Source organism: Papio anubis, chromosome 5, assembly GCF_008728515.1.
Source record: "Papio anubis isolate 15944 chromosome 5, Panubis1.0, whole genome shotgun sequence".
NCBI lineage: Eukaryota > Metazoa > Chordata > Mammalia > Primates > Cercopithecidae > Papio > Papio anubis.
This window is the reverse complement of record NC_044980.1, coordinates 171,742,860-171,766,703: the sequence shown is the minus strand read 5'-3', so window position 1 is coordinate 171,766,703 and position 23,844 is coordinate 171,742,860. Positions and strand designations below refer to the sequence as shown.

The window sequence follows — 23,844 nt, the reverse complement described above, 5'->3', positions numbered from 1 at the left end:
TCGAGCTGAATCTACCGCTCCTGCTTACTTATTTCCTTAAGCTGAGTTGCTGAAAGCGGAGTCCGTGGTCAACAGATATGCCCGTTTTGTAAGCTTTCTACGCTGGAATGTTCTCTGTTACGGTTTCCTCTGTTCCCGCTTCGTTGAGCAAATGCCTGTCTCCCCACCCCCTCACACCACTGAGTCCTTTTGAACAGGGGTAATTTAATTACAACGGAGATAAACTTTTTGTTGTAAGTTGTATTTCTTTGATGTTAATGAGCCTGCATTTAAAAATATACGTGTATTTGTAAACAGAGATTATTTTATTGTTTGTGCTTGGCCTATTCATGCCCTTGATTCTGCTGCGATTTGGGGGTGTTCCATTCATCTGAAGAGTTTGCGTATCTAAGTAGATTAACTTTTTGTCTGTCACATGTGTGGGAAATACTTTCCCCCGTCTCCTTGTTTACCTTTTGTTTTGTTCTGCCTGGGATAGTTTTTGACGTCCTACATTTTTGTGTGTGGCCAGATCCTGCAGACTTTCCCCTCCCATGGGAAAAGCTTCTCCCTTGGGCGGATGCGTTTGGCGTCTCCTGCCCTCCCCAGAAGTTAATCTTCTGAGATGCTGGTCTGTTTGGCAGCAGAACTTCCCAAGCTGCAGCTCCCAAACTCCACACCTGGGTTCAGCCATAGCAGCCCTCCACCTGAATTTCTCCCGAAGTAAGAGGAAAGATAGGCTGGGCGCGGTGGCTCACACCTGTAATCCTAGGACTTTGGGAGGCCAAGGCGGGCGGCTCACTTGAGGTCAGGAGTTCGAGACCAGCCTGGCCAACATGGCAAAACCCCGTCTCTACTAAAAATACAAAAATAAGCCAAGGGTGGTGGCCCATGCCTGTAATTCCAGCTACTCAGGAGGCTGAGGCAGGAGAACGGCTTGAACCCGGGAGGCGGAGGTTGCGGTGAGCCAAGATTGTGCCACTGCACTCCAGCCTGGGCGACAGAGTGAGATTCTGTCTCCAAATAAATAAATAAATAAATAAAATAAAGGGGGCGGGGGAAGATAGAGAATTCAAAGGAGCCAATGTATTACATGCAGTGCATTCTTATTTCCCTGCAATATCTGGCTGCTGCAAAACTCGTCAGGATATTACCAGTGGGGAACGCTGGCCTATAGGCAGAGCCAGCACGTAACTCCCAGGGCCCAGCGCAAAATGAAAATGTGGGATCGCTTGCTCAAAGAGCAGAGGAAAGTGCCATAAAAAGGGACTATTCAACCACTTCCTTTCTTCCTTAGTCTCTGTCTCTTTCTCTCTCAACTTGCTGTTTTTATTTGCTTTTTAATGTTGTTCTAAGTGAACAAAAATTGGAACCTTGAATTATTAGCATGAATTTCTTATTCATCTTTAAATTGTGCCATGGCTATTTTAAATGCAAATATTAGAGCGCTTGGCTTCTATGTGGAGTCACTGAAATTAAACAAATGTGCATTTTGTGGCTGATCCCTGGTGGGTGCCTCAGGCTGACCACAAGTTTATGACAGGCACAGGCCAGACTCAGGGAGGCTGGGAGGAGGAAGAGAGGATCCCACAGAGTGGAACCCCGCTGAGGGAATTCTCAGGTACGGGGTCCTAGCGGAGTGAGTGCACCCCCAGCATGAAGGGTGCACCCACTGGAGTCTGAGAGCTTCCTGCCACCCCTGGAAGAACACATTGGTTGTGCCCCAGCCAGGGGGTCTGGGGAAGTAGAGCCAGGCACACCCCCTCCCACTGGTGCACTGCTCCAGCCCACAGCGTATGGCCACAGCCAATCCATCTCTATGCAGGTGTCACTCATGGGAGGCTCACCTCCGCCGAAACGTGGGCTCTGGCCGGCCATCCACCAGACATGCCCCTTTCCTGCCAGCCGTGGGCGGGACGGCCACCACCACGCCTGCCCTGAGATGCTGCGGGGAATACATGCCTGATCCTGCACCTGCTGGGGGCGGCTGAGAGCCTGTCCTGGGGAGGCGGGACCCTGCTCCACTGCCCTGGGAGCCTTCACTTCCAAAACACACGCGCAAGGGTGAGATCCAGACGGAGCTGTAGAGGGTCAAGCCCCAAGTTTGGGGCCTTCTGAACATGGGCCCTGGTCATCTATGAAGTCAGCCTGTCCCTAGGGCAAGCCCAGGAACCTGAGCCCTGCACTCAGACCCCACAGCCCAGTGGACCGCCTGGTGCCCTGCATGTGCCCCCGTATGCCACCTCAGGCTCCCATTCTCTGTGGCCTTTCCCCAGCCTCTACTTGGGCACGTCCACACAACTCCGAGGCCCAGGGGGAGCCGGCCGCGCTGAGAAGGCGCCGGGTGTGTGCTGAGCCTGCGGCCCTTGTCTGTGGAGGCTCCCTGCACTGAGTTGTTTTGGTTTTTGTTTTTTTTTTTTCTTGAGATGGAGTCTTGCTCTCTCGCCCAGGCTGGAGTGCAATGGCGTGATCTCGGCTCACTGCAACCGCCACCTCCCAGGTTCAAGCAATTCTCCTGCCTCAGCCTCCCAAGTACCTGGGACTACCGGCACATGCCACCACGCCCGGCTAATTTTTATATTTTTAGTAGAGACTGGGTTTCACCATGTTGGCCGGTCTGACCTCAGGTGATCCGCCCGCCTCAGCCTCCCAAAGTGCTGGGATTACAGGCATGATCCACCGCACCTGGCCTACAATGGAGTTTGAGCACACACAGCCATAGCCCTCCTGGCTGCTGGCAACCCTGGCAACCCTGAGTCCAGTCTCCTGAGGCTCAGTGGCCCTTAGCCTGGTCAGAGAGGCTGAGGCCCCTTGGGGGTACCCACATCCCCCATCTAAGGGCAGAGGGGTCACTCCCTCCCAAGCACTGTGAGGGCTAAGAGGATGGAGTGTGAGCCATGGGCAGAGGTGCGGCCCGTTCAGCCTTGCTGGCCCCCCAGCCCCATCACTAGCAGAGGGAACTCTCTTCCCTCTGCCTTCATTCTGCTCCTGCTCCTCCCAGCCTTTGACTCTGGCTCAGCCTCCAGCCTCCACCTTGCATCGCTGCCTCCCCTGGGCCCAGCCGGGAGGATAAGGGGCTCTTCTCTGCCCAGGACTGCCCCCCGTCCCCGACGGCATTGGGAGACCACTGCCATGTTTGACGCTTCCTGCTTAGAAACGTGCTCCCCGAGGGACTGGGTGCTGTCAGGCTGGGACACAGTTGACATTGGTGAACATGCCTGATACTGACCCTGGGGCTTCGGTATTTCTCATTTTCAAACACTTGCTCTGCCAGTGCCTAGGCTAGTCTCTGCTCACAAACTAGATGCAGTGGCCACGTGTGTGGGCCTGGGCACCCCTAAGGAGTGGGCTTGGGTCTGACAGGCTAGGAGGCAGCTCAGGTGTGTGTGGCACCTCAAGTTTCGTCACCAGGTACAGTCAGGGACTCTTCTCCAGGCTCAGGTGAATGGGAGGCAGGGATGAACGCCTCGGAAGATCAGAGCCATTGTGAAAGTTATGTGTTTATATATGCATTTTTATTTTTTTGAGACAGGGTCTCACTCGGTCACCCAGGCTTGAGTGTAGTATGGCAATCACAGTTCAGTGCGGCCTCAAACCTCAGCCTCCCAAGCAGCTGGGACTGCAGCCTCACACCGCCATGCCTGACTGATTTTTTAAAGATGTTTTAGAGACAGGGTCATGCTGTGTTGCATGGTGGACTCAGTCTCCTGGGCCTAATGATGCTGCTGTCTCAGCTTCCTGAGTAGCTGGGATCACAGGCAGGAGCCACCACGCCTGGCTATGGATACAATTTTTTTTTTTTTTTGGACAGAGTCTGGCTCTGTCCCCCAAGCTGGAGTGCAGTGGCGCGATCTCGGCTCACTGCAAGCTCCGCCTCCCGGGTTTACGCCATTCTCCTGCCTCAGCCTCCCGAGTAGCTGGGACTACAGGCGCCCGCCACCTCGCCCGGCTAGTTTTTTGTATGTTTTAGTAGAGACGGGGTTTCACTGTGTTAGCCAGGATGGTCTCGATCTCCTGACCTCGTGATCCGCCCGTCTCGGCCTCCCAAAGTGCTGGGATTACAGGCTTGAGCCACCGCGTCCGGCCGGATACAATTTTAAAAGTAAAATCTATCTGTGCCAAGACTTCAAGAAATATAAAGCTTGGGCCCAAGGCTAAAGCTTCCTTTGTGGCTTCAAGCATTTAATTAAAGCACTAATTTCAATCCTCCTCTTCCCTGCGAAGCCTAAGGCCTCAATGTGTTGCTTAAATATCAGGATCTACAAAGACCTTGCACTGTCTGTGTGAGCCCCTGGTCCTACTGCACTCCTTGTAGACAGCAGGGAGAGACCATTGCAGTGGGTGACACCCAGCCTGCAGCAAGGCCGGCGCTCAACCTATTTGCTACTGAGAACACGTACTCTCAGGCCTGCCAGAGGCCACCAGACAGATGTAAGCCATCTCCCCCTGAAGTGGCCCCTTTTTTTAGAAGCATTTTAAAACACCAGTTTTACATTAAAGTAAATTTGGACATATTACTTGCACGAAAGCAAAATTCATGTGAACTGGAGATTCTAAATCTGTGTTGGCAAACTCTGGCCCCAGGGCCACCTGGCCCTTCACCTGTTTTTGTAAATAAAGTTTTATTGGAACACAGCTATGCCTATGGATTTATGAATTGCCTGTGGCCTTTTTTTTGTTGTTGTTGTTTTTGTTTGAGGCAGAGTCTCACTCTGTCATCCAGGCTGGAGGGCAGTGGCATGATCTTGGCCCACTGCAACTTTCCACCTCCCGGGTTCAAGCGATTCTCTGCCTCAGCCCCCTGAGTAGCTGGGATTACAGGCGCCCGCCACCATGCCCGGCTAATTTTTGTATTTTAGTAGAGACAGGGTTTCACCATCTTGGCCAGGCTGGTCTTGAACTCCTGACCTCAGGTGATCCACCTGCCTCGACCTCCCAAAGTGCTGGGATTACAGGCGTGAGCCACTGCGCCCGGCAGAGCCTGTGGCCATTTTTGTGCTACAACAACAGGTTGGGTAGTTGCAACAAAAACCATATGGCCCACAAAGCTGAGAACATTCACTACGGGGGGTGCTAAAGGAGTATTTGCTACCAGGCTCTGCAGAAATGGACTTGCTTAGTGCCTGCCTTGAGCTCTGAAGGCCCCAGGCCTCCAAAGTTAGCATGTGCCTTTCAGTACATCAGTGCATGTGGGCGCACATGTTAGGGAAGTACTGAGTGCAGTGGGCTGCTCAGACCCCAGCCCGCCCCCACCCTAGCCTTATCAGCTCAAAGCTCCGGTGAGGTTACTTCGGGGATTCTTTTGAAAGGATAGAATGAGCTGCTCTTAACGGCTGTGGAACGGCAGGGCAGGAGCAGCAGGTTCCCGGTCACGCAGAATAGCCTCTCCCACCTGTGTGAACTGCTTACGTTCTGGGAGAATGCCTGAGCCCCCAAAGCATCTCTTCTGCTGAGGGCAGACACGCTCCTCGGCCTGTGGAGAATGTGGAACCCAAGGATCTTCTGTGCCTTCAGTCGAGGCTATAACCTTTGACCCCTCCCAGCACGAGAACATTCTCCGTACAGTACGTTCTTCAACAGTTTTTTTTTTTTTTTTTTGAATGATTTCTCTCTATGCCAGGATTCAGATATTTTTCCTCTTTTCTTTTCTAATTTAATCCAGAAATTGGCCTGGACTTACCAGAGCCTTGCCAGGGTTTGCAAACAATCAGAAGGCATATGGGCTCAATTTCTCACCAACTTTCCAACATGTTGAGACCGCACGGTGGCGGCGGGGAAGGCAGCGGCCGGACGGGGATGTTTTCGGCTGGTCGTGGTGGAAATCTTGTACACTGGCCACGGAGCTGCACACCAGCCAGGCGGAGAGCGTCACCACAAGTCATAGTTCACGAGTCTCTGGCTCTGGTTCCTGGGAAAGAGAAAAACATCTCTGAAACTGGACACGGAAACGTGGTTCCCTTAAGTGGAGGGAGGGAAGCGGGGGTCAGGGTCTGCTGGTGGCGGCGTGGCCCTGGGGGTGTTGCTGGCACTGTTTGTGTTCCTCACGCTTGTCCCGCTGGCCTCAGAGCCTGGCCTTGTGCGCCACCAGGAGACACAGCCATGAGGGCCAGTGGTGTGTGCGAGGCTGCGTGCAGGGCTCAGAAGAGGGCAGTGCCCTCACATGCTCACAGGAGCCAGGCAGGAGGGGCCCAGGTGGCTGAAGGCTGTCGGCAGTGGTGGGGACTGGGGCGACAGAAGAGGCCATGACCCCTGGTTCCAGCCCCCCTGAAACCAGCTCCTCCTGGTTCCACTCACTTGTGTTTCTGTAGGAAGAAGCAGACCACTGCTGCCAGGTCTTTCTTCCACGAGAAGCTGGAAATCTAATTTTTATGGGAAATCTAATTATTTTTCAATGTGGGCCACAAATTGAAATTAAGAGCCCACGCTGCCCAGGTGGAGCAGAACACGGCTGGGGGACGAGTCTGGCGTGTGGGTGGCCCGAGTGTTCTTTCCAGCCTAGAAGGAAGGAGGCAACTGCCTGTCCTGCTGCGCCCTGTGCTGGGCGGTGCCAGCTCCCGGGGCCGTTGGGAGCACCACTCGAGTGGAACACCAGGGAAGTGCTCAGCAGAGACGGGCATGGGAGGAGCATGCGGAGACTGAGAGCTGTCCTCAGTCGTGTCCAGCGCTCCCTGAACTCCTGGCCTCCACGTCCCTGCACTGAGGGAGCTCAGAGCACAGGAGTATGGGGAGCAGAATCAGGACACGTGATTACACCCTGGTTCATCAGGGAAGGGTGCCTGGGGTGGCGGGTCAGGGAAGGCTCCTCCGACAAGGGCCACTGCAGCTGCCTCTAATGAGGGCTCCTGGTGGCGGCTCAGCGCCTGCAAACCTGGCCGCATCACGAATCACGGGGCACAGATTGGGCCCTGCTGGAGCTTAGGGGGCTTGGAGAGCAGCAGCGAAGTTGCTTTGTGGTCTAAAAAGACGGACTCATCTCTCTCGGGAGGTTTGGGGCTTACGCTTTCTATCCTTGGAAGCCCCTGTCCCCACCTGAGGAGGGGGAAACTCACATTTGCTGTTTTTGCACGTGCTGACCCTGTGCAAGGAGGCATGTCTGGGACCTCATATCTTGCCCCAGTGGCCCTGTGAGGTTCCCTTGCCTGCATCAGGTCACTGAGACTCAGAGAGACATGGCCAGAGCACGGCAGATGGAGTCACATACCTGTGGCAAGGTGGCCCCTGTGTTGGTCCTCCCCTACTGTTCTGGCCTGAAGATCCAGAGATCCTAAATCCCCGCATGCTCCACGGGTTCTCATCTCAGGCCTTACTGACCTCCCGGCAGCATTTGGAGTCTCCTGGCCACACCTGCCTCTCCCCGCATGCTCCACGGGTTCTCATCTCGGGCCTCACTGACCTCCTCACAGCATTTGGAGTCTCCTGGCCACACCTGCCTCTCCCCACACGCTCCACGGGTTCTCATCTCAGGCCTCACTGACCTTCCCGCAGCATTTGGAGTCTCCTGGCCACACCTGCCTCTCCCCACAGACCGTCCGCTCTGCCTCTTGCTTTGCCTTGGCTTCTGCGTCTACTGTGTCCTGTTCTGAGGTCCTCCCGACTGCCTACTCACTCCTTTAGCGCACACGGATAGAGCAGCCTTAGGAGCTGGGGATGTCGTGGTGAGCTCGGGATCCAGACCGCAGGGAGCATATGTTCCAGCAGGTTTGGGGAGGCTGACAGACCAGTGACGGTGAGCAGGTAGGAACACTCTGACGGGGGTCCTGTGGGTGGGTCTCACCTCTGCTTCCTCCCGAAATGTGCGACACCCTCCCTGCAAGTGGGCCTCTCCCCACCTCCTCCCTCCTCCGCAGACCTCCTGACAGCTGATGCGGAAGCCTCCCGGCAGCCTGTCCTTGGCCTCCCGTGGGGAGCTGGTGGTTGTCAGAGTGGGAGTTTGAGTCCTTGTGGACGAGGAGGGCCAGCCGTCCGCACACCCGCTGACAGCTTGAGGCAGCCTCAGAGCTTGTCTTGTGCAGGCTCCGGCAAGGAGGTGACAGCTGAACCACAGACAGAGGCGATGATGTGCTGCGCCGGGCTCCCAGGCTGGCCTGGCACGGGCTCTCGCTTCCCAAGGCCCCTCCCGGGCTGCCCCCTGAGCTGAGTTGCCGTCAAGCAATCCTGGGTCTTGCTCCCCAGTCCAGGGGACTCCTTGGTGGTGTGTCTCAGGAGGGTTAGGGACTCCCACAAAGGTGACTTTGTACTGGGCCCAGAGAGGGTCTGCCCACCTGATTTTTCACTGAGTACCTGGAAAAGGCCAGGCACGTAGTAGGCGCCCAGTAAATCTATTTTGAATGAATAAGTGACTAAATGAATTCCCATAAAGCAACTGTGATCTCAGAGCCTCCCATAAAAAGTGAGCTCTGTCTGTGGGTGTGGAGCTCCTGGTGGCTGGGTGCCCTCATGCCTTCGCGTCTATGGCAGAGGCTGTGTCTCCGTCGTCGATGCTGACAGCTGAATGACCAGGTCCCGGGATACGGTTTCTAGTTGCAGCAGCTTTGCTGAATTGCTCACCAGAGCTTCTGTACTGACTCCCACGCCCACTTCTGTGAGCCTCTCAATCTCTGTGCCTCAGCTTCCTCACCGATACAATGGGGATAATACTCACCTGTGGGGTGTGGGAGGGGAAAGATGCCGCACACGGGGAAGTACTCAGCACAGGCGGAGAAGATCAGAGCCGACCAGCCAGGCGAGCCGTTGTTCATTCGGCCCATGGTGTCTGGGAACAGCCCCAGCCAGCTCCTGTGCTGGACAAGCTTTTTCTCATGGGGGCCACCTGCTTGCTTTGGCACAGCGAGGACAGGGCCTTGGCAGCCAAAGGAGACGGTCAGCTGTCTCCACCTGGTTATGGAGATAGTCCCAGTGGGGGGATCCTTGAGCTGGTTTTGGTCACGGAGTTGGTGTTTCCCAAGTGGAAAGTGTGGAGGGCACAAATGCACACAGAGGGGGCCGCTTGTGCAAAAGAGGTGCCAGCCCTTGGCCACCCTGGGGAGCCCGCGGGGGTGGGAGAGGGCACATGAGGCTGAACTTGGCCTTGGTCCTGAAGTCTGGAGAAACACGAGAGTACGGGCACCCAGGATGCATCAGCAAGGTTGCAGAAGAGTCCCTGTCTAGTGGAGATGGACAGGCAGCTAACAAATGAAGGTGACTGGAGATTACGATGGTGCCAGGAAGTTACTGGGATGGGAGAGCACCCGAGGCAGCATAGGGTGCCCCGTGGGAATGTTCACAGAGTGGGGAAACTTCACAGAGCAAGGGAGACTTCCCTGCAGCCAAACAGGAGGATGGAAGCCTGGGTGCAGCCCACATGACCTCCCACCCACGCCTGGCAGTGAGCCTGGCCCAAGAGGCGCTGGAACGCCTGTGCTCTGGGTGTTGGAAAGCACCCCGCATGACTGCACTTTCAGGGAGGGATGTGCTCGCAGTGGACGACCCTTGCCGTGAGCTTGTAATGCAGGACCCTTCTTGCAGCCGTCACCTTACTCTTGCCCTGTGCTCTGTGTGCCTTGGGAGCCCCTGCCCAGGTCGAGGGGCACACTGCAAGGTGATGGCCTGCGGCCCTCTGTCATGCCTTCTCAGTCTCTGAGGGGTTCATACCTGCTCTGTCAGGGCCTCTCCCTTCTTCCTTATCATGCATGGATGCCTGGGGTGTAGGGAGGCTGGCCTGAGTCCTCCTCAGTTTTGCTCTGAGGTGGTCAGGTCTGACGTCTGGGCCACTTAGGCGTGCTGGACCCCTGCCCAGTCCGAGCCCTTTGCCTTGATGGGTGTCCACTCTGCAGCCTCTGCCAGCTACCCACGCCCTGGCCCTCGTCAGCAGGAGCTGCTGCAGCCCCCACACACCCCTCTGGAACTGGGGACATCCACGTGCTGCCTGAGGCCCAGTCATTAACATGAGATCCCTCTCGATTCTAACCACCTGCCTAGCCACCGTGTGGACCGGACGCCACCCTCAGCAGAGGGTCTCATCTCAGTGGGAAGTGGAGCTCAGAACCCCAGGGACTATCTGCATCTCACCCTAAGGCAGGGGCAGCGGTAGGGATAGGGCTCCGGCTCCAAGTCTGGTGTGAGCTCAGCAGCCCGCCCCCTGCCCTGGCAGCATGCTCGCCGCCCCCCTCCCCCACACTGTTCCTGTCCCCTGATACCACGGCCCTCTCCTCCCATAGCGGCATTTTCCTTCCCTCTTTCCCTAGGTCAAACTGGTGACAGAGCAGCAGCAGAATATGATGTGCAGGGGAATAAAAATGTGTTGTTCTCAAATTACATGGTGGTGCCGGAACGTACCCAGGTGACTGAGCTCAGTCACAGGGGATGGGCCGTGCCGCACAGGCTCTGAGGCGGGCGTGTGGGGGGGTGCCAGGGCCGGGGGTGGCACAAGGCCTGGACACTTGGGGTCCCTCTTTGAAAGGAAACTCCACACTGAGCCCCCCAGGGCTCTGTGGCCAGGGACAGCCGACAAGCTCAGGAGAGTTCCAGGGAGGCAGGGCCGTCCCGCAGCCACTGCCAGCAAGAATCAGAATCCCTGACTCTTCTCGGCCTTTCCCTGTCAGTGGCTCGCAGAGGCCAGGAGGCCCCTGGGGGACACTGGGCTCTGGCCTGCAGCCTCGGCCGTGTCCTTCTGTGTCCTGCGGCCTCAGCAGCACTGGTCCTTCCCCGTTCTGCAGCATTTCCCTTTCTGATGAGGCGTCCGGCCAGCGAGTGGGAAGGTCAGTCTAAGTGGTGGCATGGCTGTTGTTTCCCCAAGGCGACTCAGCCAGCAGGGAGAGCTCCAGGGCGGGGTCACACTCGCAGACGGGCCTGGGCACGGCAGCCCCTCCAGCTCCGGAAAACACAGGGACATGCGCAAGCTGTTCGCTCAGACCCCTCCCCATGGTGATGGCCAGGAGGAAAGCCAGGGTGGGTGTAAGGGTGAAGCCCCTTGGACCATTCTGCTCGTGGGGTCCTAGGGAAACAGCTTGGGCTATTGGACCCTCCTGTAATTTGATGACAATTTCTTTTTTTTTTCTTTTTGAGACGGAGTCTCTCTCTGTCGCCCAGGCTGGAGTACAGTGGCACGATCTCGGCTCACTGCAAGCTCCACCTCCCGGATTCACGCCATTCCCTGGCCTCAGCCTCCCAAGTAGCTGGGACTACAGGCACCGCCACCACGCTCGGCTAATTTTTTGTATTTTTAGTAGAGACAGGGTTTCACTGTGTCAGCCAGGATGGTCTCGAACTCCTGACCTCATGATCCACCCACCTTGGCCTCCCAAAGTGCTGGGATTCCAGGTGTGAGCCACCGCGCCCGGCTGATTTGATGACAACCTCATTGAGCCTTACTAGGTGCTGGGGATTTCACTTTTGTTACACGCGTCCGTGTGGAGAGACCACCAACAGGCTTTGTGTGAGCAATAAAGCTTTTTAATCACCTGGGTGTTGTTTTTACCTGAATCAATCTGGCCTGGTATATGACAACATAAAAAAACTCAAGGATAGAGCCCAAAAAACTCGCCAACCAAGCAAATAATTACGCTGAACCCCCTTGGGCACTCTCTGATTGGATGCCCTGGGTCCTCCCAATTCTTAGTCCTTTAATACCTATTTTTCTCCTTTTATTCGGACCTTGTGTCTTCCGTTTAGTTTTTCAATTCAAACAAAACCACATCCAGGCCATCACCAATCATTCTACACAACAAATGCTCTTTTAACAACCCCACAATATCACCCGTTACCCCAAACTCTTTCTTCAGTTTAATCTCTCCCACTATAGGTTCCCACACTGCCCCTAATCCCACTCCAAGCAGCCCTGAGAAACATCGCCCATTATCTCTCCATACCACCCCCCAAAATTTTCACTGCCCCAGCACTTCACCACTATTTTGTTTTTCTTATTAATATAAGAAGACAGGAACGTCAGGCCTCTGAGACCAAGCTAAGCCATCATATCCCCTGTGACCTGAACGTATACATTCAGATGGCCTGAAGCAACTGAAGATCTACAAAAGAAGTGAAAAGAGCCAGTTCCTGCCTTAACTGATGGCATCCCCCATTGTGATCTGTTTCCGCCCCACCCTAACCGATCAGTTGACTTTGTGACAATACACCTTCCCCGCCTTTGTGATAAGTACTTTGTGATATTCCCCCGCCCTTGTGAATGTGCTTTGTACGATACACCCTCCCCACGCTGGAGAACTACTTTGTAATATCCTCCCCTGCCCTTAAGAAGGTACTTTGCAATATTCTCCCCCACTTGAGAATGTACTTTGTAAGATCCACCCCCTGCCCACAAAAAATTGCTCCTAACTCCACCGCCTGTCCCAAACCTATAAGAACTATAATTCCACCACCCTTTGCTGACTGTCTTTTCCGACTCAGCCCGCCTGCACCCAGGTGATTAAAAAGCTTTATTGCTCACACAAAGCCTGTTTGGTGGTCTCTCCACACGGACGCGTGTGACAACTTTCGTTGTTGCTTCAACCTGAAACAACCCTGAGACACAGGGACTATTATTATCTCCATTTTACAGATAAGGAAACTGAGGCCCAGATAGGTTAAGTAACTGGCCCCAAGTCACATGGCAGGATTGTGGCAGAACCCCCATGCTGGCACCACGCAGTCTGACCTCGGAGTGGGAATATCGCCCCCAATGCTCTGCTAACCCCCCAAACTCTGGAGAGGGGGAGGGGCAGCCTCTTGCAGTTGTTAGTACAAACCCGGAAAGGTTTGTCATGCAATTTGTCTTCTCAGCGTGCCTGCTGGAGTGCCACACACATCTCTCGAGCACAGCACGTGCCTCTTAGCCTCTGCTGGGCTCTGTGCATTGATCAGCTGGTCTGGGGGTGGAGGAGCCCCGTCCCCACCCTGAGGCACCTGCAGAGGTATCAGCAGAGTGTGGACGGGCACAGGAGACGGTGCCTGAGGAGTGAGGGGGTGGCCTTGGGCAGAGTGTTCTCGCACTGGGTATTGAAGGAGGGGGCTCTGACCGCCTGGCTTTTTGATGTATGATCTGACCCCAGTAATTCTGATCCTGGCCATTTCCATTCCATGATAGTTTGATATTTTGAGCAAGAGTCATGTTTCTTCTCACATTGCCTCTGAAGCATTTGCTGAGAAGCCAGGGGGTGAAGAAGCGATGCCGTGGGAACGTTTATTCTCATGATAAGCCCAGGCTCTGGCAGCCCCGTTTAGGCGCCATATGCAGTGCACACAGATGAAACAGTTCCTCCCGGAGGCCAGCAGACCACTCTCCCTGACTTCTGGCTGCGCTCTCTTCTCTGCCTCCACCTCGGTGGTCCAAGCCTGGCCTCCGAAGGGGCCACAGAGAGAACAGCCCTCTCCCCACTTATTTCAGGGGGTCCCAAAGAAGTCATAGAGCAGCAGGTCCCCCTCCCCTAGGCCTCTGACAGACTTTGCAGGCCTGGCTTGCTCCTGGCCGTGGTTTTGCCCGGTGGGTCATAGGCTGCCTCTGGTGGCCCAAAGCTCAGCCGAGCGAAGGAGATGGGAACCTTCCTGAAGGTTGGGGTGGCCGCTGTTCCAGTGCCCCTGCCTGTCTCCTCTGCAGCTGGCGGGCCAGCAGCCTCCCCTAGTAGGGAACCTAAACCGGTTCCCCTGTTTCTGCACCCTTCCCCTGCCTTGGCAGAGGACAAAGTCACCTCTGCCCAGCAGCCTCAGGCCACCTCCCAGGGCTCACCGTCCCCCAGGTGGAACTCTGCCACCAGCGGAGGCAAACTTTTACATTGTCACGCAGAGCCGCTCCTTCCTCATTGTCTATTCCAGAACAGAAACTTGGCTGCATCTTTGCATAAGCAAAAAGCACATTACAATGTATTTCCCCAAACAAGAGAGCCTTTGGCCTCTCTCCGCACAAAGATGGCTGCGGCTTTGAACATTTCCCCCCAAGGTTTAAAGATTCCAGGATCAATTTCACAGACAGGACTCAAGGACATTGTCCCTGGGCTTCCCCTCCCCCTGCAACCTGGGAAAGCAGAGCTGCTTCCCCCCAGCACACACAGGCCTTGGGGAGGGTGGATGCGGGGGAGGCCCCAGGGCTGCTGGGGGTAGCCGAGGCGAGGCCTTAGCTAGGGTCTTCCCCATGACAGGGGTCACAGGCCTATGCTGGGTCATACATTTTGCCCATTTCTGGTTATTCCATATCTTCAAAGTGATTCACTCCATTCATTCAACAACTGTTTATTGAGCACCTACTGTGGGCCAGACACTGCTGGGAGCAGTTGCACTGCAAGTCCAAAGTTCCTGAGGTGGAGACAGGCTCCCTGTGCAAGGAGCAGCCAGGCTAGCCGCTGGAGCGCAGGGAGCAGAGCCAGGGCAGCCTGAGAAGATGCAGCAGAACCAGACCCTCCTGGCCTGGAGGTCATGCCAGGAACTGTGGTCTCACGCCTTGGGTAGGAAGGGTTTAAGCAAGGTGGTCACTGCCTCCTTCCTTTTAAATATATTTTTTGGGAGGAGTTTTTTTTTTTTTCAAATGCTCTTGAGATATCTAAAGAATTCAGGGGCTGGTCAGGGAGAGTGAGGATTCCAGGTCTGAACCAATGCACAGGCAGCAGGAGAGGGCAGCCGGCTCTGAGGAAGGCTGGCTGGGCTGTCAGGAGCAAGGGGGCCGTGTGGGGAAGTATCTGAAGTAGGGCATGGAGAAGCTAGACAGGGCCAGCGTGGAAAGGGCTCTGAATGGCAGGTGGAGTGGCTGGGCCCTGCCTCTGAAGGCACTGGGGAGCCATTGAGGGTTTTAGACAGCGGGAGGGGAAGGTGAGCTCTGTTCCGCGGGGTGACCGTAGTGAAGAATGGTGTGTGTGTCGGGGGCGGTGGGGAGGACATGTGGGGAGTTGTTGGGGACCCCTACCACCTGTCTCCTGTCTGGGAGAGAAAGTGGGTGGGGCCAGGGGAAAGTGGGTGGGGCCGGGGATGTCAGGGAGGCAGGCACGTGGAGGCCACCTTCTGTCTTCAGTTGCTCTTTTTGCCACATCAGTCAACCCTCTGCTCTGCGGAAATGTTGCAGCTGTGTCCTTGTTGAGGACGCCAGTGTTTTGTCGGGAACTGCACTGATTTCTTGCAGTGGTTCCCGTGCCCAGGTTCCGTTTGAGAAGTCCCACTGAGAACCTGTGAGCGGCCAGGGCTGCGCAGCAAACGGTGGCAATTTTGCAGCCCCCTGAAAAGCACGTAGAGCCCTGGGATGGTAGAGGGGGACGGGACGGGGCTCACTTCTCAGGCCTGTGGAGGACAAGGACATTGTGGAGCGCCCCTGCATCTCACGCCCCACAGACCCTGCCTGCCCACCCGCCATGTCTGTTCCTGATGTATCATATTAACCTACGGAAACTGAGAGGCCAGACAGCAGAAGGAGCCCAGCCCCGGACTGTGGGCTGGACTTTGCCACAGCACAGGCAGGGGCAGGAGAACCACCCAGGCCAGCGGTCAGTGGTCTCTGGGCCACAGTGCCCCATGGGGTTCCTGACTGCTGGGAGGGACCAAGGTGAGGGCTCTGGAACAGGATTCCAGGCCCAGCGGCCGCCCAGAGGAGCCAGGAGGCCATCACAAGCCCCACCACGGCTTCGCTCAGGCCTGCCTGTAGGGAGGAGGGATGCCTGGGGCACAGTGTGCTGTTCTGGTGTGGAAGAGAGGAAGGACAGAGGCTTCCTGGGGAGAAGATCAGGGAGAGCACACCACAGTGGAAGGCTGCCAGGGAGGGCACGCAGAGGGAGCCTTCACGAGGGGGCCTTGGCTGCGGCCCGGCCTGCTTCCTCCTGGCTACCTGCTGGGAGCATTTGAAGGTAACCCCTCTCCAGCTCCTCAGCAGCCAGGGGACCCCAGTTCATCTCTGAATCATCTGAGGCTTCCAGAGGCCAGGGCCAGGGCACCCAGCGCACGAGGTGGGAGCTGGCTGCTGGCAGACAGCCCCACAGTGGGGCTCCCCAGCCAGGGCCCCACGCCTAGCAGCCTGATACCCCGGGCTCAGCCGCCTCAACCCCACCTCCAAGCAGAATGTGAGCCTGAAGGTCTGTCCCAGGGAGTTCGATGCCCGGCGGCAGGGCTTTTGGAATGGTTGGTCGCCTCCTGTCCCAAATCAGGGAGCAGGATTAGATCTTCCCAATGTTCCAGAAGGACACGAGATTCCTTCCTGAGATGAGAGCTGCCACCTTCGGCCCCGGGGGCAGTGCTAGGAGAGCGGAAGATCCTGTGTCCTGAGGGGCAGGGCCTGGCCAGGAGCCAGGAGAGGGCCAGCCCCGCCTCTCCTCCCTCCGCCCTGTGGGAGCTGCCGGCACGCCCTTCCCAGAGCCCCAGCCTCCACCTGCTCAGGCGGGCCGATGACCCCCATTCCAATCCACATCATCCCTCACATCTGTGCCTTCTCTGCACTCATCCCCAAAGCTGAACCCCACATTCCCACATCATGACCCCTTCCATCTACTTTCCATAAGGCACCCGGTGTAAGCTTCTTAAATGCACTGCCATCATCCTTCCTCCGTGTTCTCCCATTGCTCTTAGAGTGGATTTAAAATCCTCCTGACCTTGTGGTCTGGCCTCAGTGCTCCCCTCCCACCTCCTCTGCTGGAGCGTCCCTTCCGCATCCCCTCCGTGCTTGGAAGGTGCCTCGCTGCTTCCAACCCTGGGAGGTTCGCATGGGCTGCCTCCTCTGCCGGGAGCGCCAGCCTGCTTTGCTGAGCTAACCTGTTCTGTTTCTCAGGTCTCATGACATGCCACATCCTTAGGGGGATCCAGGCCCCAGTGGGCAGATTCCTACTAATATGTCCTCTGGTTCCCTGCCTTTCCCTCAAGGCCCGTGATCCTGGAGCTGGTCTTGTGGCATCTGAGCATCCCTCTCCGCCTCCTGGCAGGAGGGCTGGCTCTGTACTGGTTCTGATCCACTCAGAGCCACAATTCATGGTGACACAGTGGCTCTGCTGGGTCTGCTGGGTGCCAGCCTCAAGCCAGTGGAGAAGGAGAGACCAGGCCAGCCTCGCCCAGGCCATTCTGGGTCCCAGGGTGTGGTGGGCTGCACGAGAGGCCAGGGTCAGTTCAGTTTGAGAAATCCCATTGAGAACCTGTGAGGGACCCGTGGCTATGCTGAGGGTCTGTGTGGATGGTGAGGTCGGCATTTACACCTTAGGCTCAACCATGGGGGAAAAAATGCAACTTTCTTTCATTCTTTTTTTTTGAGACAGTCTCGCTCTGTCGCTCAGGCTGGAGTGCAGTGGCGCGATCTCGGCTCCCTGCAACTTCCACCTCCTGGATTCAGGTGATTTTTCTGCCTCAGCCTCCCGAGCAGCTGGGATTACAAGCGCCCGCCACTATGCCTGGCTAATTTTGTATTTTTAGTAGAGACAGGGTTTCACCATATTGGCTAGGCTGGTCTTGAACTTCTGACCTCAGGTGATCCACCTGCTTCGGCCTCACAGAGTGCTGGGATTGCAAGCGTGAGCCACTGCAGCTGGCCGGGACTTGCTTTTGTTCCTATATCTGGTACTGCCCTCATCTCAGGCAGGCACTCAGCCCCAGGATGGAAGGAAGGCTACAGTCTGGCCTGCGGGAGGTGGCTCCGTCTCTTCCCCATAAAGCCTTTGTCTCATTCCGCTTGGGCTGGTATAACAAAGTGCCATAGACCCAGGGGCTTGCATCACAGGAAATCATTTCCCACAGTTCTGGGGACTAAGAATTTCAAGATCGTGTTGCCAGCTGGGTCATTCCCCAGTGAGGACCCTCTTCCTGGTTTGCAGACAGCCACCTTCTTGCTGGGTCCTCCCATGGCAGAGAGAGAGGACGCCGGCTCTCTGGTGTCTGTTTCTGTAGGACACTAGCCCTATCATGAGGGTCCCACCCCCACGAACTCATCTACCCCTAATTACCTCCCAAAAGCCCGATTTGCAGGCAGAGGACTGGTGGGGGCAGTAGGGGTGTGTCCTCTCTGCAGCAGCCTTGCGAGTAGGCTTGCCTCCCTCTCTTGTAGGCCAGTGTCCTCTGGGCTTGCTGTGGAGCCTGGCGGTGCCCCCTAGAGCCAGGTAAACCGCAAGCCAGTCCCCAGCTGTCTTGCCTGTGTGTCCCTGGGGTGCAGGGGACCCTGGCATCTGCCACTCACAGCTGGGACCTGGGCCGCCCTCTCAGGCCTGAGCAGGCTGGGCCTCCACTCGGGCCCGGGAAGCCACTCCTACCGCTAGGAACTTGTCCCCTTTCAGGTCCCAGGCAGCAGCCAGGATCAAGCTCTCTCGCTTTTCCTTCCTTCTCAGATGTCAGGACTGTTCTGTATGACCTGTGAGGTTGGGGTTGGGGATGAGGAGAAGCCGGGCCCCTCGTCCCTGGCCTTTCTCCTCTCCCCTCCCCTCCCCTCTGTTCTGCTCCCGTCAGCTGCAGTGGAACCTTCCCTCCATCAAGGTCTTCATTTCTACAGTCAGACTCCGTGAGCCAAGCTGGCCAGGCTCTGTTGTGATAGAGAAAGCGATACTGTGGACAGTTAAAGAAACCCCTTCTTTCTTAAGAAAAACTGGCTTTTAAGGCTACTGTGCCAGCATGGACTAAAAAATCTAGTCTGACCTTCAAAGCTGGGCAAGGACTTCTGTGGTTCAGGGGTGCATACCCTACCCCCAGCACCTTGCAGGGCGCTGCAGGGCACGATGGTTTACCAGCAGTGAAGAAGAAACCATTTCATTGTTTGCACAAGCACCATTCCATTGGAGATTTCATCCCCACAACAGCTTTGTGATGGGGGGCAGCGATCCTCATTTTACAGAGGAAACGGAGGGCGACGGCCAAATGGCAAGGCTTCCTGGGGACCTGGGTGCCCTCCTCAGAGCTCCACCTTGTCAGCCGCAGGGGCGAGATGGGTCCCTGGGGGTCTAGAGGATAACCCTCAGCGCCCACAGGGGTTGCCGACCCACCCTCCCCAGACACCCACGGCTCGGAGCTCCTGTGGGTCTGATGAGTCGTCCCTTGCCTATAGGAAAGAGAAGGGAGACTTGTGGGAGCCCATTTACAATCAGACGTAGATTTGCTGGGCAGCAGTTGCTGGGAGGAGCTGCATTGGGGCTGGATGGTCCCCTTAGCAGGGGCCTGCATGCTTACGAACCCTGCCCCACAATCGGGGCCATCTTTGTTCCCAGCACCAATGCCAGAGGGCCCCGGGATCCTTGTCTTGCATGCCCTGTGTGCCTGTCCACCCGTCCACCATGATGTGATTCTCCTTGTCAACCCTCAGGTTTCCTGAGGTGCCTCCCCACTGTTTCGAGGTAGCAATGACTGTTGCTCAGATGGAGGCTCTACAGATTGGAGTGCAGCAGTGTGTGCTGGCCTGACGTGGCAGCAGGCTCCGGGAAGTATGTCTTGGCAGTGTCTGGAGCCTGTCAGCAGCCCCTGGGCTTGGTCTGCACATGGGGAGGGGTGCGTGGCCAGTTCCTGCTTCTCCACTTCCTGATGGTGCCAATGTCTTGAGCCTGTCAGCGGGTATCCTGAGTACCTGCCAGGCGCTGCTCAGCCTGGCCCTGGGCGTGCAAGCAGGGAGGATGCAGGTGGCTGCCCAGCCCACAAGGGCACACAGAGGGCTCCAGGAATAATACACCTTGTGCTTGATGAGGAGCGGATCAGGCCTGTGGGGGGCCTTCCAGGGGGAAGTGACCGCTGAGCTGGCCTCAAGGAGGAGTAGGCTTTGGTCAACCAACAAAGGAGGTGACAGGGAGGGGGCTGTGCTAGGGAGGGTCCTCGGTGTGTGTGGTGGGAAGCTGGAGGGTGGGGGCTCAGTGCTAAGGGAAGTCTCTGCCAGCCCACCGGGGTAACATGACCTGTGTTTCTGGAGGGTCTTGCTGGCTGTGTTCTGTGGAAGGGGAACTCACCCCCTATTTTCGTGCCAGGATCCCTTTGACATCTGCTGAAGCCCATTGGCACCTGCTCAGAATAATGGTTTTAAATGGGAAGAATGAAACACATGTAAGAATACCACTGTGGGCCCGGAGCGGTGGCTCACGCCTGTAATCCCAGCACTTTGGGAGGCCAAGGCAGGTGGATCATGAGGTCAGGAGATCGAGACCATCCTGGCTAACACGGTGAAACCCCTACTAAAAAATACAAAAATTAACTGGGCGTGAGGGAAGGGTGCCTGTAGTCCCAGCTACTCGGGAGGCGGAGAGGAGAATGGCGAACCTGGGAGGCACAGCTTGCAGTGAGCCGAGATCGCTGCCACCACACTCCAGCCTGGGCCACAGAGCGCAGACTCCGCCCCGCTCAAAAAAAAACCACTGTGATAAGTACAGAGAATGGCGATTACAGGAGCTCCCGCCATCAAAACAGAACAGGGAGAGCACGTTGGGGATGCAATAATGAGCTTTTAATTAACATGTTAAAACATTATACCTGGTGGTGGGCCTAGAACCGCCCCGATTTCCAAGCAGCGATGCTCGTCGGTAACCCCCACACCCACCAGCAACAGCTTGGAGTGCCAGTCCCAGCCCCGCCTGTGCCCCGGGGGAGTGACTTCTTCCAGGGCCAGTCCCAGCCCTGCCTGTGCCCCGGGGGCCCATTGCCCACATTCACTGTTGAAGGGAAGGTCGTGTTTCAGTTGGAAGCCACAGCAAGTGTAGGGCTGCTTTCCCTGCCCAGCTTCCATGTTCAGGCCCCAGGCGAGGAATCCCTGGGCTGGTGGGTGGGGTTGCTCAGGAAAGGGCTGCAGTGATCCCAGCAGGTGGTGGTGGCAGCCTGGAGGGGCAGGGGGTAGGGGACAATGAGGGAAGGGTCACAAGGTGGCTCCCAGATGACAGTGATGCCTGGCTGGAAAGCATGGGAAGAGGAAGGAGTGGGTGGGGGTCCCAGGCCCGGGAGCCGGTTGGGGGGTCATCCCATTGGCAGAGCCAGAGCCAGTCCTAGGACCTGTGGTTCCCGCTGATGCCTCCCTGTTTCTTTCAGGTCAATGAAATCTACCATGACGAGTCCTTGGGTGCCCACATCAATGTGGTCCTGGTGCGGATCATCCTCCTAAGCTATGGGAAGGTGAGTGCACTGTGGCCAGCCGGGCCTGCCTCCACCCACACAGAGTGAGGGGCCCGGGGGGGAGGCATGGGCCTCCTGGGAGAGCGTTTGCATTTGCCAGAACCACCCTGCCTCTCCCTGCCTCCCCTGAGGTTCCTATAAGAAACAAGACACTCATGAGCCGCCCCTAGATCCTGCTCCCTTTCACCGCTAGTTTTAAAAATGTGGCCATTACTATCGTTCACTGAAAAGAGTCTGTTACTCCCACATCCCTAGAGGAAGAGACATACCAGGCCGCGGGGGTCACACAGGGAGGCACCAGGGTTGGTCAGGAGGCAGAGGGAGCTGGGGAAACAGCGGCCTGAGTCCGTGTTGTTTCTGCGGGAAGGACCAGCGGAGACAGGGTGAGCTGGCTTCAGGTCGGCCAGTTTGAATAATTCCAGCAGGGCTCTGGGGAGTGGAGCGGTCCTGAGTTTTCTGATACCTGGCCCTGGGTAATGAGGGCAGGTGGACCGTGGCTCAGAGTGCGAAGTCTGACAAAGGAGGTGGCTGGGGACATGGGCGCTGGATTGGTTGGTTTGTATCTGAAAAATGTGCCCGTGGATGAGTTGTTTCCTGTCTCTAAGCATTGCTTACCACTGGTTGGGGGGGCCGTCCCTCCAGAGTCAGCAAGGCTCGGATGTCAAAGCCTCAGAAACACGTGGTTTACACGACCCTCCCTTGGACTCCTGTCCCTGTATCAAATCTGTGGCCTCCTCTCCTCTGGCCTCAGCTGCTGTCCCCACTGGGCCCTCTTGCCCATCCCATTTCCTTTTGCAGCCAAACCTGGGACACCCTTTCCTGACAGTGGGCATGGGTGTGTAGCCGCCAGGGACAGTGACCTGGGATGGAAACACAGGATGCTGTGCAGACAGACATAGAGGAAGAGAGGAGCCCCACGGTGCGGCCAGTGTGGACTGCAAAGTGCCTGTACCAGCCGTGTGGGAAGCACTTTGCACGGATGAATGCCCTTAATCTACAGGGCAGATGGAGGGGCGCACGCTGTGACTCTGCCCATTTCACAGATAAGAACACCAAGGCTTAATGTGACTTAGTGGCATGCCCAGGTAAGCGGCCAGGGCCACCCAGCACCTGAGGAGTCAGGCTTCTCACTCAGACAGCTGAATTCAAGCCTGCGGTCTGACTGTGCATAGAAAATCAAATCATAATAGGATCAAACACATCAGATAATTATATAAAGGTTGAACTCTGTTCAAAGAGAATCTCAGTCTCAAAAAATAAAAAACTGCATGCAACTTACAAGGCACACGACGTAAAAATGACAACGAAGGGCTCCGGTGGCAGAAGGGATCCCAGGAATACTAAGTAGGTTTGGGGCCACTTCCCTACACCCACCAAGCACCTCATTGCACAGTGACCAAAGGCACCCACAGGGCGGATGCCAGTTACAGGCCTTCATGCACCCCAAGAGAACACAAAACATCCCAAAGCAGATCCTTGGAACAAAGGGGAAATTGGTAAAAACCTAACTATGAGAGTCTCTAATACCCTTTCCAAAGCCTTTCACAGATCAGATGCTAATAAGGCATAGAATTTTTGAATGACACGATGAGTAAAGTTAAATTAGTGGTTATATCACTGTTTCCCTTGCTCTACAGAAAAAAAGATGTACCTTCTTTCTGAGGAATCGTAGAACACTTAAAAATTATAGAAGTGTTTTGGGTCATAAAGAAAATGTGAATTTTATACGCAAAAACGATTTCGTCCATGTTCTCTGATGAAATGCCTAAAACTAGGGGTGCGGGCAGCAGAATTTATAAACCTAAAAAAATAAAATTCATTTGAAAACTTTAAAAAAAAAAACCTGCTAGGGACTGGGCACGGTCACTCACACCTGTAATCCTAGCACTTTGGGAGGCCAAGGTGAGTAGATCACTTGAGGTCAGCAGTTCAAGACCAGCCTGGCCAACGTGGTAAAACCCTGTCTCTACCAAAAAAATACAAAAATTAGCTGGGTGTGGTGGCGTGTGCCTGTAGTCCCAGCTACTTGGGAGACTGGGGTGGGTGAATTGCTTGAACCCAGGAGACAGAGGTTGCAGTGAGCTGAGATCACGCCACTGCACTCCAGCCTGGGCAACAGAGCAAGGCAAGAGAATATTAGGATTGCAGTTACAGACTGTTTGGAACATTAATAAAAACAAGAGCACTACTGTCAAGTCTTATGGAATGTGGTTAAAGCTGTATTCAGGGGCAAATTCACAGATATTTTCCAAAAGCTTCTTCCTTGGGTGATGTGTTTGACACACATTAGCCCTGCCTTCAACTCAATACATTTGAATGAATTTCAGCAGCAACAAAACCAAAAACCTAAGGAAAGCAAACATAAGGAAATAATTCAGAAAAAGCAGAAACAGATACATTAGAAAACAGAAGAAACACGTAGAATCAAGGACTAAGAGAGCTTTGGAAAAAGCAACCCTCTGGCCTATTTAATCTAGAAAAAAAGAGAGAAGGCACAAACTAAAAGATCAGAAAGAGTACACGTAATGTGACTACAACAAGATGTTTCTTCTGGCAGAAAGGAAAGCATTCAGGGCCATCTGCCCGCTGGGAAGCTGTTGGGAGGCTCTCTGCAGCCGGCCGCTTTGGAGGCCCGGGGGTGGTCAGTGGAGGAGGGATATGCAGGGCCTCCTCTGCCAGTGAATGCTGGCTGGGAGGGCAGAGACAGGCTTGCTGAGCCCTCTATCCCAGGTTTGTGGCAGTGGGCTTTGGACCACACGGATGCAGGGCCTGGGGGTGGGCCCCAGCCCAGCAATCTGGTTCCAGCTCTCCTTTCACAGGAGGGGGTCTTTGGACTATCCCATGTGGCTCTCTGCCTGCCTCCACTGGAGTTCT

At 55.7% G+C, this 23,844-nt stretch overlaps 1 protein-coding gene across 4 annotated transcripts in view; it reads left to right on the top strand.

Moving 5' to 3' along the window:
- Positions 1 to 23,844, top strand: part of ADAMTS2 (ADAM metallopeptidase with thrombospondin type 1 motif 2) — a 232,972-nt gene that overhangs the window by 138,846 nt on the left and 70,282 nt on the right. For all 4 annotated transcript variants that reach the window (XR_004183937.1, XM_031666680.1, XM_031666679.1 and 1 more), the window contains exon 5: positions 20,887 to 20,970. Coding sequence is in view for 3 of the 4 variants with exons in the window: in XM_031666680.1 (XP_031522540.1) it covers positions 20,887 to 20,970 (84 nt within the window). In the remaining variant the exon portion in view is untranslated. The remainder of the gene's footprint in view (positions 1 to 20,886; positions 20,971 to 23,844) is intronic.